This window comes from Castanea sativa, chromosome 4, assembly GCF_040712315.1.
Source record: "Castanea sativa cultivar Marrone di Chiusa Pesio chromosome 4, ASM4071231v1".
Lineage (NCBI taxonomy): Eukaryota > Viridiplantae > Streptophyta > Magnoliopsida > Fagales > Fagaceae > Castanea > Castanea sativa.
The window spans coordinates 15063537-15079542 of NC_134016.1; the positions used below are offsets into that span (position 1 = coordinate 15063537).

Genomic DNA, 16006 nt, shown 5'->3' on the forward strand with positions numbered 1-16006 from the left:
AAGATGAAGAAAAGTTTAAAGCATTGCGGCTGTCAGACTTGCAAAAATCAGAATCACGTGAAGGGCGAAGGCAAAGGGAAACAACAGTGTGATTGTTCGTGGGCTTTGTTGGCTTTGTTAATAGTTCATGGGCTTTGTTATTCATGGGCTTTGGCTTTGTTGCTTGTTTATGGCTTCGGCTGTACATTTTGCTTTTAACGTGCCATAGTAAAAATATTTTAATAATAAAAATGCTACTAACAGGCCATAGTAATTTTATAGAATATTTTAATAATAAAAATATATAAAAAATTATAAATAAAAATATTTTTAATAATTTTTTAATTACCATACTCGCACTCTTTTTTTTTTAAAAATTGTCAAATTTCGCACCCGTACCCGAATCTGGAAACGCACCCGTGCTTCATAGGTCACAAGTTTCTTAGTATAGATGGAAGATATCTCATCACACCTTTCTGGTAATCCAAACCAATTTCGTTATAGGTTAATAAAGATTATACGTAGTTTCTTCCAAAAAAAAAAAAAAAATTAATCTCATGTTTGTCTTTAATTATTTATTTATTTATTCTTTTTGGATTATGTGCAAACAGTTTTTTTTTTTTTTTTTTAAAATTTTAATTTTGATTTTAATTTTTTATATAATTATTAAGTTCTGCCAAGCTATTTGAGAACCCGAGGTATATAATTTAGCTAACCCAGCAATCTCTACATCAGACTTTGCTTACTACTTTTATGTGTAACGATATAACTTTGGTACAGAAAATTCAAGGCCTTACCTACTTAAACATATGCAAAGCATGCTTGTGTTTGCATGTCAAATGGGCTCCCTTTCTACTGTTGTGTTTACTACTTGAACCATGTGTGACTTCTCACAGCTGCATCCTAAATGTGGTTCTTTAAGCCATACTAATTAATGATAACATATGGAAGGAAAAAAATCCAGGATTTTACAGACTGAGCAATGTGAGAAATTATATTATAAAAAGGAATGATAAAGACCTTAATTTGGTTAAAGAAAGGATGCCATTGAAAATAGACATGGTATGCCTAACAATATTGGTATTGGACTCATCATTATTGGTGCTAGTTTGTGTATATATATATAATAGTTTATATATATATATATATATATATATATTTTTTTTTGTAACTTTCTTTTTAAGTGATCATAATTTTAAGCAAGGTGAAAATTTAAAGCTTTTATTTCATTCTCACTTGAAGGAAGCAAACACAATTCTGGCCAATAATTAAGGGCAAGTAGACTATTATTAACCATTATCATCATATCATAAATAGAGTTGTTTCTCAAAAAACAAAAAAGATCATACATTTAGTTCACAAACATGAATTGCCTGAAAATATTTATACCTTTACTTTTCCTGCAAGCATAAAGGCCTTGCAGGTCACAGTTTTGATCACATTAGGACCACCCCAAGCACTCTCAAGCTCCTTAATCACTTCTTCAGGTAATAAATCCACCCCTTGGTCCTTGGCTTTAGTGACAGCCGAAGATGACCTTAAGCGCCTCACCATTCCTTCAAAGGACATCACTATTTGTATGTCGAGTTGCAATGGTTCTCCCTCAGAACCTAAACCTACACTCTCAAAACGAAATGGAAGTGTCCTATAACCATCAAACAAGCATTGTGCCTTTGGGTCATAAAAGGGGAGGGTTGTTTCACGGAATCTTTTCATCACAGGATCAAATGTTGGGCTTACTTCCATTTTATTGTAGCCCCATATGGCAATTACTCCTCCTGGCTTACGTAGAACCCGTGTAACAATGGAGTAAAATTTTGGGAGTTCAAACCAGTGCACAGCTTCAGCCACAGTCACCAAATCAACTGAATTTTCTCCACCTATTAGACTCACTAATTCGTCGTCAGAGAGGGATAAGGGGGTATGGATGTATTTGACTCGAGGATGTTGCCTTGCATGTTTTAGTTGAGCTTCACTTATGTCTGTTCCAATTACTTGCTCAAAATACTCAGCAACCTGGAAAAGCGAACATAATGTATATGGTTCAGAATATCTTAAAAAGAACAAAATAATTTCAGAATTTTTATTTCAGGTTTTCATCCAATTTTCATTAAAATATTTTAAATTTTATTTATTTAGTTTGGGTTTAGATATTAGTTTGGATTACATTAGGCTACTCATGAATTAGTACTTAGAGTTCAGCTAAGATTTGTTTTCATGGATGTTATCTTTATCTCTCTGTTTCCGGGGAAGCTCTATAAAAGCTCCAGATGGTTTATTGGCTTTCAAACTACTGTTGATTAATAAAATTTCATGCAAGCCAATCAAGTATTTAGAGCACAAAAATGCTTTAGGGGTTTACCTAATGGGTGTGCATGCGACTAAAAAGAAGTAAATATTCATTCATCAGCTTTGACTTATGCTTTCTTGTCACTCGGTTAACAAATCCACAAATCAGCAAAAACACAGTTATTAGACCAAAATTGAGAGAGAGAGAGAGAGAGACTAACAGCAAGAGCAGCTTGGCCGCTGCCAGTGCCAGCATCCCAAGCTAAAGAGTGTTGAGAGGTCAGAGCAGCTAGCTTCGAAAACCATTCGCTTGGATAGGTTGGCCTTGAATCCGAATAAATCTCGGCCTGTTTGTCGAACAAACCAGCCATATTCACTACTTGCTTCTTATGATTGGGCTCTCAGTCTTAAGGAGAGAGCAGAGAACATTTTGAATTCATATATAAGCTTCATCCTTGAGCCTTCAATGAAAGTTGGATCATTATCCAACCACATGGTAGATAAAGAATTTGTAGACTTCGACCAGCAACCCAGAGTTCGTAAACAAATACAATTTGGCTTGCGTGCATGTGAATGGGGCTTGCGTGCACGTAAAAATCAGAATTTCATTTGGACAGCATAATGTACCTTTTTTTTTTTTTTACTGATTAGGAAATTGGAATGGGAGGAGACTTGAGACCTGGAGCGGTTGACGAATATAAATAGATTGGTCTATTTTTGTCCGAATTTGTTTGGTTGAGAGGATGAAAAATTAAGAGGATAGAAAATTGTGAAATGGGAGAAAATATTTAGTTTTTCCTATATTTGTGTTTGGTTGGGATAGAAAAGTGAGGGGATGAAAATCTTTTTTGTTTGGTTATAAAGAAAAGTGAAGAATAGAAAATGTAGTTTATATAAATTTATCATTATGTTTAGTTTATATAATTAAATTTACTATTATATCCTTAGTACATAATACGTAAATACCATTTCTTTGTTATAAAAATATATAATTTCTTTGTACATACTCATTAAATAAGAAGAAAATATTAATTATTTATAATTAAAGTTAATAAAATCAAATTATATATAATATAATACATTAATTATTTTTTTACTCATTATATTATTTTCCTTTATTATTACATATAATATAATATAACATATTACATATGATATATTAGTGGCTCCAAACAAATAAAAAAAAAAAAAATTGGCAAAGAAGTAGGACAAACCAACACGTTTGTTCTACTTCTTTCCCAATTTTTGCTGGATATGTGTACTTTCATGTTTGGTTATGCAGAAGAAACAAAATAGAAGCAAGGTGAGAGATATTTTATTTCTTTCACGTCCTGGAGGAGAGGGTCGGTGAGAGTGAATTGGGGCAATTTGGTAATTGAGCAAGCAAAGGCTTTTCAAGCCTATTTTATCTCCAATTTGAGGAGATAGATTTTTTGTGGACTGATGTGGAAAATTTATAGAAAATTCCTAGCCTCACCAAAAATTTTCCTTATTTTCTCTCCTTACCAAACATACTCTAAAACATAGGGGCACCATCAATTATATTGATGAACCAAATGTTGGGGAGAAAATATTTGGAGAGGCTCCGATTGAGTAGTTAATATAAAATAAGAGTAGGGGTGTGCATGGGTCGGGTTGAAGGAATTTTTTGACCCAACTCACCATGGTGGGTCAAAAAAATTCAACCCAATCCAATTTATCACATATGTCCAACCCAACTCACGTGGGTCGGGTTGAACCCATGGGTTGGACATTTTTATTTATTTATTATTATTAAATTGAACTCATATTTTTTATTAATTATATAATATATTTAAATATATATTAAAGAAAGTAATAGGATTTTATATTATATATATTTGTAGGAATTGATGAAGTGCTCTACAGCTGGGTTTTAACTTAAAAAAATATTTATTAAATATAAAATATATTTTAAATATATATATTAAAATATGGGTGGGCCAGGTCGGGTTTGGCAGGTTTGTAATTTTATGACCCAAACCCAACCCGGCCCGCTACAAATTTTTTTTTATAACCTAACCCAACCCACTAAGCCCTAAAAATCGACCCAACTCGGCGGGTTGGGTCGGGTTGGGTTTGGCGGGTCGGTGGGTTTTCTGCACACCCCTAAATAAGGGCATCACTAATTAAGCTCAAAAGTAAACTTATGAGTTTGGGTCCAACTATATTACATTAATGTTTCATCATTTTCAATATTATTCAATTTGCAACTTTCTTCACTTACATGTGTGTGGGTTTTTTTTTTTTAATTTAAATAATACCCCGGCGCAAATAGAAAACAAGGATCTTGGGCCTTATGCTTGTGGTTTAGTGGACTGGGCTTAGTTCACCGCAACTGTGTTGGGTTGATTGCGAACCAAGTTGTGTACAAAACATGATTCCTACAACACATACACATTTATACATACAAAATATATACGTATTGTACAATAAGGAATAGTAAAGGAATAATAAAAGGTATATAAGACGTCAAGGATCCTCAAAATGGTAAGTAATATTTCATTATTTTTGGAGTTTTAATACATTTTACCTTTCTCTACTGGGATATGTCACAAGGTCCAAATAAGTTCAAAAGTCACCGACTTAGATAGCTCTTTGTAGGCTTCTAAGACTTGTGAGGTTTGAGTCACTTTGAATTCAAGTGTATCCTCTAGTGTCTGTCTTAGGATCCCTCACAATGTTTTCTTTCTTTTCTCCTTTTTTGAATTCTAACAAAGTTTTTCAAAGGACCTTTTTGCTCTAATTCTCTATTGCTGAATGGTTTTTGCTGTTGGCTCCATCCCCTTTCATAGTACCTTTATAGGGTTTTTGGTGTACCACTGATTCCCTCCATTTGCTGCACTGGATATTAGAACCAATGTTGTGTCAACAACAATAGTGGCTGGTCCCTTCTTTATTTTCTCATTATTTTCCCCTTTTGAGGTCTCTCCCCCAAAAGTCCTCAGCTGACTTTCCCCTTTTAGGAGATCCTAAGAGTTGAATTTCAATTTTCTTTTCCCAAACCTTCTAGATGCTTCTTTCCAGACCTACCTTTTTGGCTGCTTCATCTTTTGTCATTTTCTCTAAATAGACAAATTCCTCTTTGCCAAGCTCAAAGATCCTCAGCCACCTTCGTTCATGATCCACCTTTTTGTGTTCTTCGAGGTACCATGCTTATTTTCTTGAAGTGCTCATTCCTAAGTCATTAGCCATTTTCTGAACCATGGGCGACTGATTGGACATACCCATCTTCGTTCTTTATGTCCATGAGAATGCTCCTTTGAGCTGTCCCAATCCTAGCTGGTCTCTTTTTGCATATCCCGAGGATCCTAGGTTTTTGGGAGTCCTAAGGTATCCTGGTCTAGTCCTTTTCTAGGCTCCCTAGGAAATTTCCCTCACAAAGGTGGGGTGGGCTGAGCTTCCTTTTCCTTTTCCTTCGTTTCCTAAGGCCTAAAGCTTGCCCATTCATGGGTTTGGACCTCCTCTTACTATTTTAAGTGGGCCTTGGTTGGCGAATTGGGCATTGTCCTTTCTTTGAGGGCTCAACCGGGTTTTAAATTTCAATGTTTGTGATGTTTTGGGCCTTAACGCAATGCTTGAGATATTTTGGACCACAACATTTAGCCTTCTGAGCTCGTGGGTTGCTCACAGCCCACGCGTGAGCAAACAAGATTTTTGACCTTCTAAGGCTCTGTGATTGGTACATTTATTATCTTCAAGGTCCCTTCTTTTCTTATTCTAGGATCTTGCTCCTTCATGTTGTCCCTTCTCCTCTTTTTGAGGAATGTGGCAGTTGAGGATTAAGTGTTTGGGTAAACTTCTTCCTCCCTTCTTTTTGTTTCCTATAACTCCCATTAATAACTGACAAATAAACTTCCTATAAAATTGAATTTTGGCAATTGGCGCGTTTTTCTATGCTTCGTCTTCTTCAAATTTTTCTTCAAGCCATTATTGCTATCACCTCAACCCTTTCCTCCAAGCTCATTTTGTCTTCTGTTACAATGTTCTTTCATGGCTTCCTCTTTTTCTTCACAAAAAAGGAAAAAAGTATTCTCCTATTCCCTCTAAAGGTGAGGGCTCCTTAGCAGGGTCAACGCGGGGTGAGGTTCAGGAAGTCTTAAATCGCCCAACCTTTCCCCTATGAGACCCCTAGTATGCTCCCAGTTTTTTCTTCCCTCAAATTACTCATGGTGATGCTCCTACTTCTCCACATGTCTAGGTGTTTTCTGGTCAGCCTGGGTTTGCCAGTTCTGCCTAAGTTCTAGACCTAAGGGAAATCCTGGACCTTCAAATCAAATGAGGATTCTAAGAGGCGGTTCCCATCTTCTTTGATTTCATTCTAGGGAAGATCACTGGTTGGTTTAATTGGGTGGATGAGGAGCTATCTGATAGGGAGTTTGCTTATTGCTTGGAGCACGCTAATGGAAATATGCATGTGCACAGTGGAAAAACAACAAATATACTTCATTCATAAAAGTTAACATGTACTATATAAGTTTTAGAATTTAAGAACAAGAGAGTGTACCTTGGAGTGGTGAATTTCAAAACCGAAGATCAGAAGTGCTTAAGAACACTTTCAATCTTCACTCCAATTCCACTAACGCTCAAGATGTGTGGTCTCTCAATTAGTTCCAAAGGGAGAATTGTCAAAGTATCTAACACTAACATGCACCACTTCGCAATAATGTTCAAACTTGATTCTCTACTGAAAATTATGTATGTTTCTCCCTTTGTGTCTAACCGATTATCTGATTGGGCTAGCCTTTCGGGCTTTTCCAATTGGGCTTAAGTGTGTGGCTTGGAGTGGGACCAAAAGGGACCAATAAGACACTAGTTCCAATGGGCCTTGGGCTTTTCTGTCAACTCATGACAAGTCCAAAGTTACTATTAACTATATTTAATACCATTATATAAATATAGTTGCACTTTAGGCCTTATCTATAAATTATATCCCAAGACTTTATTGTACATGCAACCCCTTCATAAAATATTTATAGTAATACAAAGTTATGAAAGAAGACTGTCACTTTGTAGATTACTACATTTTAATTCTTTGAGTATCCGGTTTAATCATTTAAAGTTATTCATTATATATTTATGAAATCCAATTCCATATATATATATACTTTAGTAACTTCTCACTAAAGTGGTTAGGCCTAACTCTCTGAATAACAATCCCATTAAACTTATCTCAAGGGAATATTTTGTATCTCCGTTAAGAGACTATGAATTCCATCTTGAGAATATATGTTCCATCAACACTAAATGTGGTTGCCCAACATACTGAGGTTTTGATCGTTACTCTAGATCTCACTCTTGATATATCAAAGCAACCTACACCTCATGATCAAGTCCATTATTTTCTTAAGATTAAGAGTTCATGCAAATATAAGTCGTGAGTTTATTATTCATTTGACCGTTGTTAAGAGAATAATAAATCTCACATGGTCCAGTTTAATATGTTTTAACTTTTAAAATATATCAACATACCAACTAGAAATCTCCATTTCCATGATCAAGACAAATCATCTTAGTTGATATGTTATAGTCTTCGCAGATGAAATGCCCAATTTTCATCACCGACTACGAACTACATTTTGAGTTTACAAGGAACTTGTGATTTATATCTTTTGTGACTAAATCACATACAATGCATCTCATGGACTATATGATAATGTCTCAATATTTATGTTACCATTATTTTTAGATAATAATAAAACAAATTTATTAAACACAACATTAAGTCATACATAATAACATACATAGCATCATACAATAGGATTTAAGGGCACTAATCCTAACAATCTCCCACTTGCCCTAAAGACTATTATGCACTAATCTTACTCCTATCTTTTCCAAATGTGACTTGAAAGTCCTTTGAGGCAAGGTTTTGGTAAAGGGATCCGCTAGATTCTTTGCACCATCAATCTTTGCTACAACCACATCTCCACGAGCAACAATGTCTCGAATGATGTGATACTTTCTCTCTATGTGCTTTCCTTTCTTGTGATTCCTTGGATCCTTGGATTGTGCAACTGCTTCACTATTGTCGCAAAACAATGTAATGAGAACTTGCTCAATTCTCATAACACCAAGATCAGAAAGAAATTTCTTGAGCCAAACAGCCTCTTTTGCTGCTTCACAAGCAGCAACATACTCGGCTTCCATGGTGGAGTCAGCAATACAAGATTACTTAACACTCCTCCAACTTATGGCTCCACCTCCCAAGGTGAAAACACATCCCGACGTGGATTTTCTGAAATCTAGATCCGACTAGAAATTCGAATCTGTATAGCTAATGGGAATCAAATCCTCACAACGGTAAATAAGCATATAATCTCTCGTTCTCCGTAGATACTTGAGAATATACTTTACAGCTTGCCAATGTTTTGGTCCTAGATTTGATTGATATCGGCTGACCATGCCAACTGAATAACAAATATTCGGTCTAGTACAAAGCATGACATACATGAGACTTCCCACAGCAGAAGCATAGGGAACTTGTCTCATCATGTTTTTTTCCTTTTGAGTCTTAGGCCTTTGGTCATCAGACAGAGGAATTCCATGTCTAAAAGAAAGTAATCATTTTGCATGCTAAACTCTTCTAGAACCTTATCTATATATCTAGCTTGTGACAAACCCAACATCTTATTTTTCGATCTCGCCAAAGCTTGATCCCTTGAATATAGTTAGCTTCACCCAAGTCCTTCATATCAAATTGGCTTGACAACCAAAATTTAAGCGATGACATTACTCCTACATCATTTCTAATGAGTAGAATGTCATCAACATAAAGCACTAGGAACATTACTACTTTGTCTTGATGTCTTTTGTACACATATGGTTCATCAAGATTTTGTTCAAAACCAAATGATTTGATTACCTGGTCAAATTTGATGTTCCATGACCTAGATGCTTGCTTAAGTCCATAAATGGACCTCTTCAACTTGCATACCATATGCTCTTGGTTCTTTGTTATGAAACCTTCTGGTTGCAACATGTAGATTTCTTCTTCAAGATTGTCATTAAGAAATGCAGTCTTGACATCCATTTGCCAAATCTAATAATCATAATGAGCAACAATAGATAAGAGAATTCTGATAAATTTAAGCATGGCTACTGGCGAAAAGGTTTCATCATAGTCAATGCCTTCTTTTTGTGTATACCTTTTCGCCACTAGTCTTGCTTTAAAGGTTTCAACATTTCCATCTTTCTCTCTCTTCCTCTTGTAAATCTATTTGCAACCAACATGTTTAATGCTGTTAGGCGCCTCTACAAGATCCCACACATGATTGGAATACATAGAATCTAATTCAGATTTCATAGCTTGGACCCAATGATGTGCATCTATATCATATATCGCTTCATCATAAGTGTAGGGATCCGATTCAGCCTCTTCAGAGATAGCTTCATAAGTTTCTCCCAAACCTATGAATCTCATAGGAGGCCAAACAATTCTCTCACTACGACGAGGCTCCTGTGTACTAGATATCTCATAAGTAGTATCTTGTGGTGTATCTAATACAACCACATCATCCCTAATTTTATCCAATGGTTGTTGATTAATAGATTCATTCATTTCAGCCAATACAACTCTACTTCTAGGAGTAAAATTATTCATATAGTCATTTTCCAAAAATCTAGCATTTGTACTAACAAAAAATTTGTTATCATTTCGACTATAGAATAAATAACCCCTAGTTTCTTTTGGACAACCTGCAAGAAAACATACTTCTAATTTTGGTTCCAACTTATCAGGCTTCCCCTTTAGCACATGTGCTAGACAACCCCAAATGTGGAGATATCTCATACTAGGCTTACGCCTACTCCACAATTTCATGGGTGTTTTGGGAATAGATTTTGATGGAACTAAATTCAAAAGATGTATTGCTGTATCTAAGGCATACCCCCAAAAAGAAATTGGTAAAGTTGAATAACTCATCATGGACCTAACCATTTCCAAAAGAGTCCTATTCCTTCTCTTCGCTACACCATTTTGTTAAGGAGTTCCAGGTGCAGTCAATTGGTATATAATTCCATTCTGAATTAGGTAATCCTTAAAATCCCCAAGAAGATATTCGCCACCTCGATCAGATTGAATGGCCTTTATGCGTTTGCCTAATTGATTCTTGACTTCAGCCCTAAACTCTTTGAACTTTTCAAAGACTTCGGACTTCTGTCTCATTAGGTACACATAACCATATCTTGAGTAATCATCCATGGAAGTGATGAAATACTCATAACCTCCTTTTGCTTGGGTTGAGATAGGACCACATACATCTGTATGAACTAATTCAAGCAACTCTTGGGCTCTTTTACCTTTTGCATTAAAATGTCGTTTGGTCATTTTACCTTCCAAACAAGATTCACAAACTGGAAATTCATCAAAGTCCATGGGCTTTAAGAGTCCATCTTTGATCAGTCTTTGAATCCTATTCGAATTAATATGACCTAAACGCAAGTGCCAAAGATATGCATCACTAGAAGGAAACTTTCTCTTTAATGATTTTACATGAAAGCTATCATCTAATTTAGAATTATGTAATTCATGCTTATTAAGAGTTAAAATATAAAGACTATCCATAATATTGCTAGAACAGATAAACATTTTTTCCTTCTTTATTACAACATTGTCTTTTAGGATAATACAACACCCATGTTTACCCAAATAAGTTGCAGAAATTAAATTCCTAAGAACATTAGGTACAAACAGACAGTCTTGCAATATTAAAACCCTAGACTCAAAACACAAATTAACAACACCAATAGCTTCAACCGGAATTTTGCTCCCATCAGCCAAAGTAAGAAACAATTCCCCTTCACTCAGCTTTTTGATCTCCTGAAACCCCCGCAAAGAATTGCAGATATGATTAGTACAACCTAAATCCACACACCAGGAATCCATGGAATTTTGTACCAAACATATTTCAAGAAGAAAGAAAGTTCTCATACCCTTGTTCTTGGCAGCCTTAAACTTTGGACAATTTCTCTTCCAATGTCCTTTCTCACCACAATTGAAACACTTTCCTATAAGCTTCTTTCCTTTATCAGAAACCCCTAAGGCAATTTGCTTACCCTCTTGCTTAGTGAAGTCCTTCTTCTTCTTCTTACCCTTGCCTTTTGACTTAGGTTGAGAAGTAGAAGTTTCACCCACACTGGCTTCAACACTAGAAGTACTAAGGATGCCTTCCGCTGCCACTAACTCATTCATTAATTCAGACAAGGAATAAACCTTTTTTTTCATATTATAATTCAGTCTGAATTCCTTGAATGATTCTGGTAGTGACTAGAGTATCATATCCACTTGGAATTTTCCATCAATGTCGGCACCTAAAACCTCTAATGTATTCAAATTAGAGATCATTGTAAGACAATGCTCTCTAACTGAAGTACCTTCAGCCATTTTAGTATTATAAATTTGCCTCATGATTTCTTGCCTTGCTGAACGGCCTTGCTCACCAAACATCTCCTTCAAACTATGCATAATGTTTGAAGCTAGTTCTACATCTTGCATTTGATGCTGTAGAACATTGGAGATGGATGCTAGGATATAGCACTTGGACATTTCATTAGATTTCTGCCAACGATCATATCGTTGTTTTTCCTCAAGAGGAGCATCTAATGAAGGAAAGCTAGGACATGGTTGAGTAAGCACATATTTGTGCTCTTTAACTGTTAAAACAATGTCCAAATTTCTTTTCCAGTCAACATAGTTGGATCCAATCAGTTTGTTTTTATTAAGAATAGAAACAAGTGGGCTAAACGATGCCATGTTCAAATCTGAAAATAATAAACATGAATATATTAAGTAAAACTGAACATTATCAATTTAGCATATAAGCATATAATATGGAACCTTAACAAAACCATAAAATAATATATGCAACGACAACCCAATCTCATATTTAAAATTCCTTGGAAGCAAGTAAATTAGAAACACTATGATTGATTGAGAACTATTCTCATTATTAGTGCTATCATGATAACTCTTATCAAAACACTCATAATATGTCATTTTTCCTTTAGCCTCTAAGTAATAATGGCATAGCTCCGAAGGGAGGTTAACATTAAACTTAGTCTAGTGTACACCATTGACTGAATTCTATGTGAGTCATTAAGTAACTCCACGGTAGTGTGGTCGTTCTTAATGTAAAAACACATATTATTCATCATTAAGAAGTTTAACATGTAGTACCATGAATTAAATACCCTCCAAAGGGAGCAAGGCATATACGCCAAGGCGAGGTGCTTAATCACACTACTATAAACCGTCAATGGAGGCTGTGAGATCCAACCCTTGTATCTCTCTCCCACTAGATGTTTTTAAAATAAAGGTTTTTAAATTTAAAACATGCATAAACTAATTACACATTTCCTTACTTTATATATATATAAACACTTTGGAAAAATTCTAAATCTACAGTCCTCGATCGATCCTCGACAGATTCTCGATCGATCGAGAATAAGTTCTACAAAGCTCGATTGATTCTCGACAGATCCTCGATTGATCGAGAGATCTTCTGTTAGCTCGATAGATGCTCGACAGATCCTCGATCGATCGAGCGTTGCAAATTTTGAATTTTCCAAAATTAAGATAGTTTTTCTACGTTTTCATGTACAAAACAACCAACATATGATCATAATGAACATAAATTGATATCAAAATTGAATTACATTGATGCTATAGCCTTAAAGTTTAGTTTAACATACTTAAACTAAAATTAAACAACATCATAACATCAATATCAGTTTTTATCAAAAAACAATAATTTCAACATCCATGCAGAAAACTAATTTCTAACAACATGAAATTATTGCCAACAATTCTAAAACTCAAAACATGTTAAACAGATACGAGATGAAGACCGCTCTGATACCATTTGATGGAAATATGCATGCGCGCAGCGGAAAAATAACGAATCTACTTCATTCATAAAAGTTAACATGTATAATATAAGTTTTAGAATTTAAGAACAAGAGAGTGTACCTTGGAGTGGTGAATTTCAAAACCGAAGATCAGAAGTGTTTGGGAACACTTTCAATTTTCACTCCAATTCTACTAACGCCCAAGATGTGTGGTCTCTTAATCAGTTCCAAAGGGAGAATTGTCAAAGTATCTAACACTAACGTGCACCACTTCGCAATAATGTTTTAATTTGATTCTCTACTAAAAATTTTGTATGTTTCTCCCTTTGTGTCTAACCGATTATCTAATTGGACTGGCCTTTTGGGCCTTTCCAATTGGGCTTAAGTGTGTGGCTTGGAGTGAGACCAAAAGTGACCAATAAGACATTAGCTCCCATGGGCCTTGGACTTTTCTGTCAACTCTTGACAAGTCTAAAGTTACCATTAACTATATTTAATACCATTATATAAATATAGTTTCACTCTAGGCCTTATCTATAAATTATATCCCAAGAATTTATTGTACATGCAACCCCTTCATAAAATATTCGTAGTAATACAAAGTCATGAAAGAAGATTGTCACTTTGTAGATTACTACATCTTAATTCCTTGAGTACCCGGTTTAATCCTTTAAAGTTATTCATTATATATTTATGAAATCCAATTCCATAAATATATATACTTTAGTAACTTCTCACTAAAATGGTTAGGCCTAACTCTCTGAATAACAATCCCATTAAACTTATCTCAAGGGAATATTTTGTATCTCCGTTAAGAGGCTATGAATTCCATCTTGAGAATATATGTTTCATTAACATTAAATGTGGTTGCCCAACATACTGATGTTTTGACCGTTACTCTAGAGCTCACTCTTGATATATCAAAGCAACCTATACCTCATGATCAAGTCCATTATTCTCTCAAGATTAAGAGTTCATGCAAATATAAGTCGTGAGTTTATTATTCATTTGACAGTCGGTAAGAGAATAATAAATCTCACACCGTCTAGTTCAATGTGTTTTAACTCTTAAAACATATCAACATACCAACTAGAAATCTCCATTTCCATGATCAAGACAAATCATCTTAGTTGATATGTTATAGTCTTCGTAGATGAAATGCCCAATTTTCATCACCGACTACGAACTACATTTTGAGTTTACAAGGAACTTGTGATTTACATCTTCTATGACTAAATCACATAAATCACATACAATGCATCTCATAGACTATATGATAATGTCCCAATATTTATGTTACCATTATTTTTAGATAATAATAAAACAACTTTATTAAACATAACATTAAGTCATACATAATAACATATATAACATCATACAATAGGATTTAAGAGCACTAATCCTAACATACGTTGGGATCCTGAAGTTAGTGGCAATTTCCAAGAACTTGGAAGGTTTTAGAGATGCCAAGGGTTAAGACATCTGGTGCGCCGTTGGTGTCTCTCTCTTCATACATTTTTCTTTTCCATTGGTGAACTTACCATTACTCTGGTGGACGTGGTTAATAATTTCCTCCTCCCTATGCTTGGTGATAAGAATCCCTTTGACATCCAGCTTTCTATCAAGGATCTCAAGATTGAGGAATGACTCTACAAGCATTTCGGTGGGCGTACCGCTTCTTTTGGAGATAAACCAATTAAGATGGGTAAATAGGAACCCTCTCTCAAGAGAATGACAAAATTGTTAAGCAAACTGGGTTCCTAGCACTGTGGGCGAGTAAGTTTCTTTTAAGTGAATTTCCTAGCTATGTGATCAAGTCTACGTTCTTCCCTTTAGCTATCAAGTTGGCCAGAGGTACTAGGTACCCTCTAGCTCCCATATTCTTAGGTCACGTTTTTTCCCAATTAGACCTGCTCCATGGCGATGAAGTTGAATGTAATTCTTGCTATGCCATAACTTTGTCTTATTCTCCAAGTGTTTGTATAGGATCATTCTTTTGTGACTTTAGCGAAATGTAGGAATCTGAAGTATGTGAAGGATAAGTTCCAGGGATCCTCAAATGTCATCAAGGGCCTATGTGGCAGTTCTACTGATGGCCACCTTATCATTTTTGTTGGTCTAACCTGAAGGGTGGTAATGTCAATCTTATGGAGTTGTTTCACCAGAAGGGGCATTTGAATTGGCATTCCCCCGAGAGTTCAGTCCTGGATTTGCTTGTGATTCCGTCTTGTCCTCTTTCTTAAACTTTCCAGTTTATGCTTTTGATTTGTGCTGAGGAGATGAGAGAAACTTGGCATACCTGGCCTACACTAGTCCCTTATGGCTTCCAATTTCTTAGACGAGTGGTCCCAAGTACACTTATTATTTTGCACACCAGGTGCTTAGGTAATTTGGCTTTGACCAGGATATCTCGCTGATGCTTAAAGAAGTGATGCCCTGTCTTCCATCTCTGGATCCATTCCGAAGGCTTCAAGCCTTTTCTTACTAGTCACGAAGGAGCCCGCAGTTCATGGTGCCAAATTCTTAGCGGGCAGTATTTGCTTCTAGTGGCTTCTCTGGTTATTGGAGGAGGGTTTAGAAGTCCTTTTTAGACTTTGTTGGTTCAAGTACAATTGGAAGGGTCCCTGACCCTAATCTTTTCTTTGCCCCATCTTACAACAAGCATTTAGCTCTTCCTATTGTTGGTGTTGTGTCTACTGTAATAAATAGCAAAATAGGTTTTGTGGAGTGGCACACTACTAGGGGCAGCTGGGTGTCCCATGCCAATGATTTCCCTGCCTCTTGGCCAGGGTGTGACCTAATTGTGGGCTCTTCCTCCGGTGTGCCCATTAAAAAAGGGGTAGTCGAGAAAATTGGTGCTGCAACTCTTGTG

The 16006-nt window shown here is 35.7% G+C and overlaps 1 protein-coding gene across 1 annotated transcript; it reads right to left on the minus strand.

Moving 5' to 3' along the window:
- Nucleotides 1-1180: 1180 nt before the first annotated feature.
- On the minus strand, nt 1181-2783 carry LOC142631729 (uncharacterized). Its single transcript, XM_075806019.1, has 2 exons — nt 2490-2783; nt 1181-1995 (listed from the first exon to the last, which is right to left on the minus strand). The coding sequence occupies exons 1-2, from the start codon at nt 2637-2639 to the stop codon at nt 1363-1365; spliced, it is 783 nt and encodes a 260-aa protein (XP_075662134.1). The 5' UTR covers nt 2640-2783; the 3' UTR covers nt 1181-1362.
- Nucleotides 2784-16006: the final 13223 nt, after the last annotated feature.

What these genes read in the sequence shown, in the direction of transcription:
- LOC142631729 (XM_075806019.1), bottom strand. Translation starts at nt 2,639, where the DNA reads ATGGCTGGTTTGTTCGACAAACAGGCCGAGATTTATTCGGATTCAAGG. An exon ending in GCGGCCAAGCTGCTCTTGCT is followed by an intron (nt 1,996 to 2,489) that starts GTTAGTCTCTCT and finishes TCGCTTTTCCAG; the next exon opens with GTTGCTGAGTATTTTGAGCA.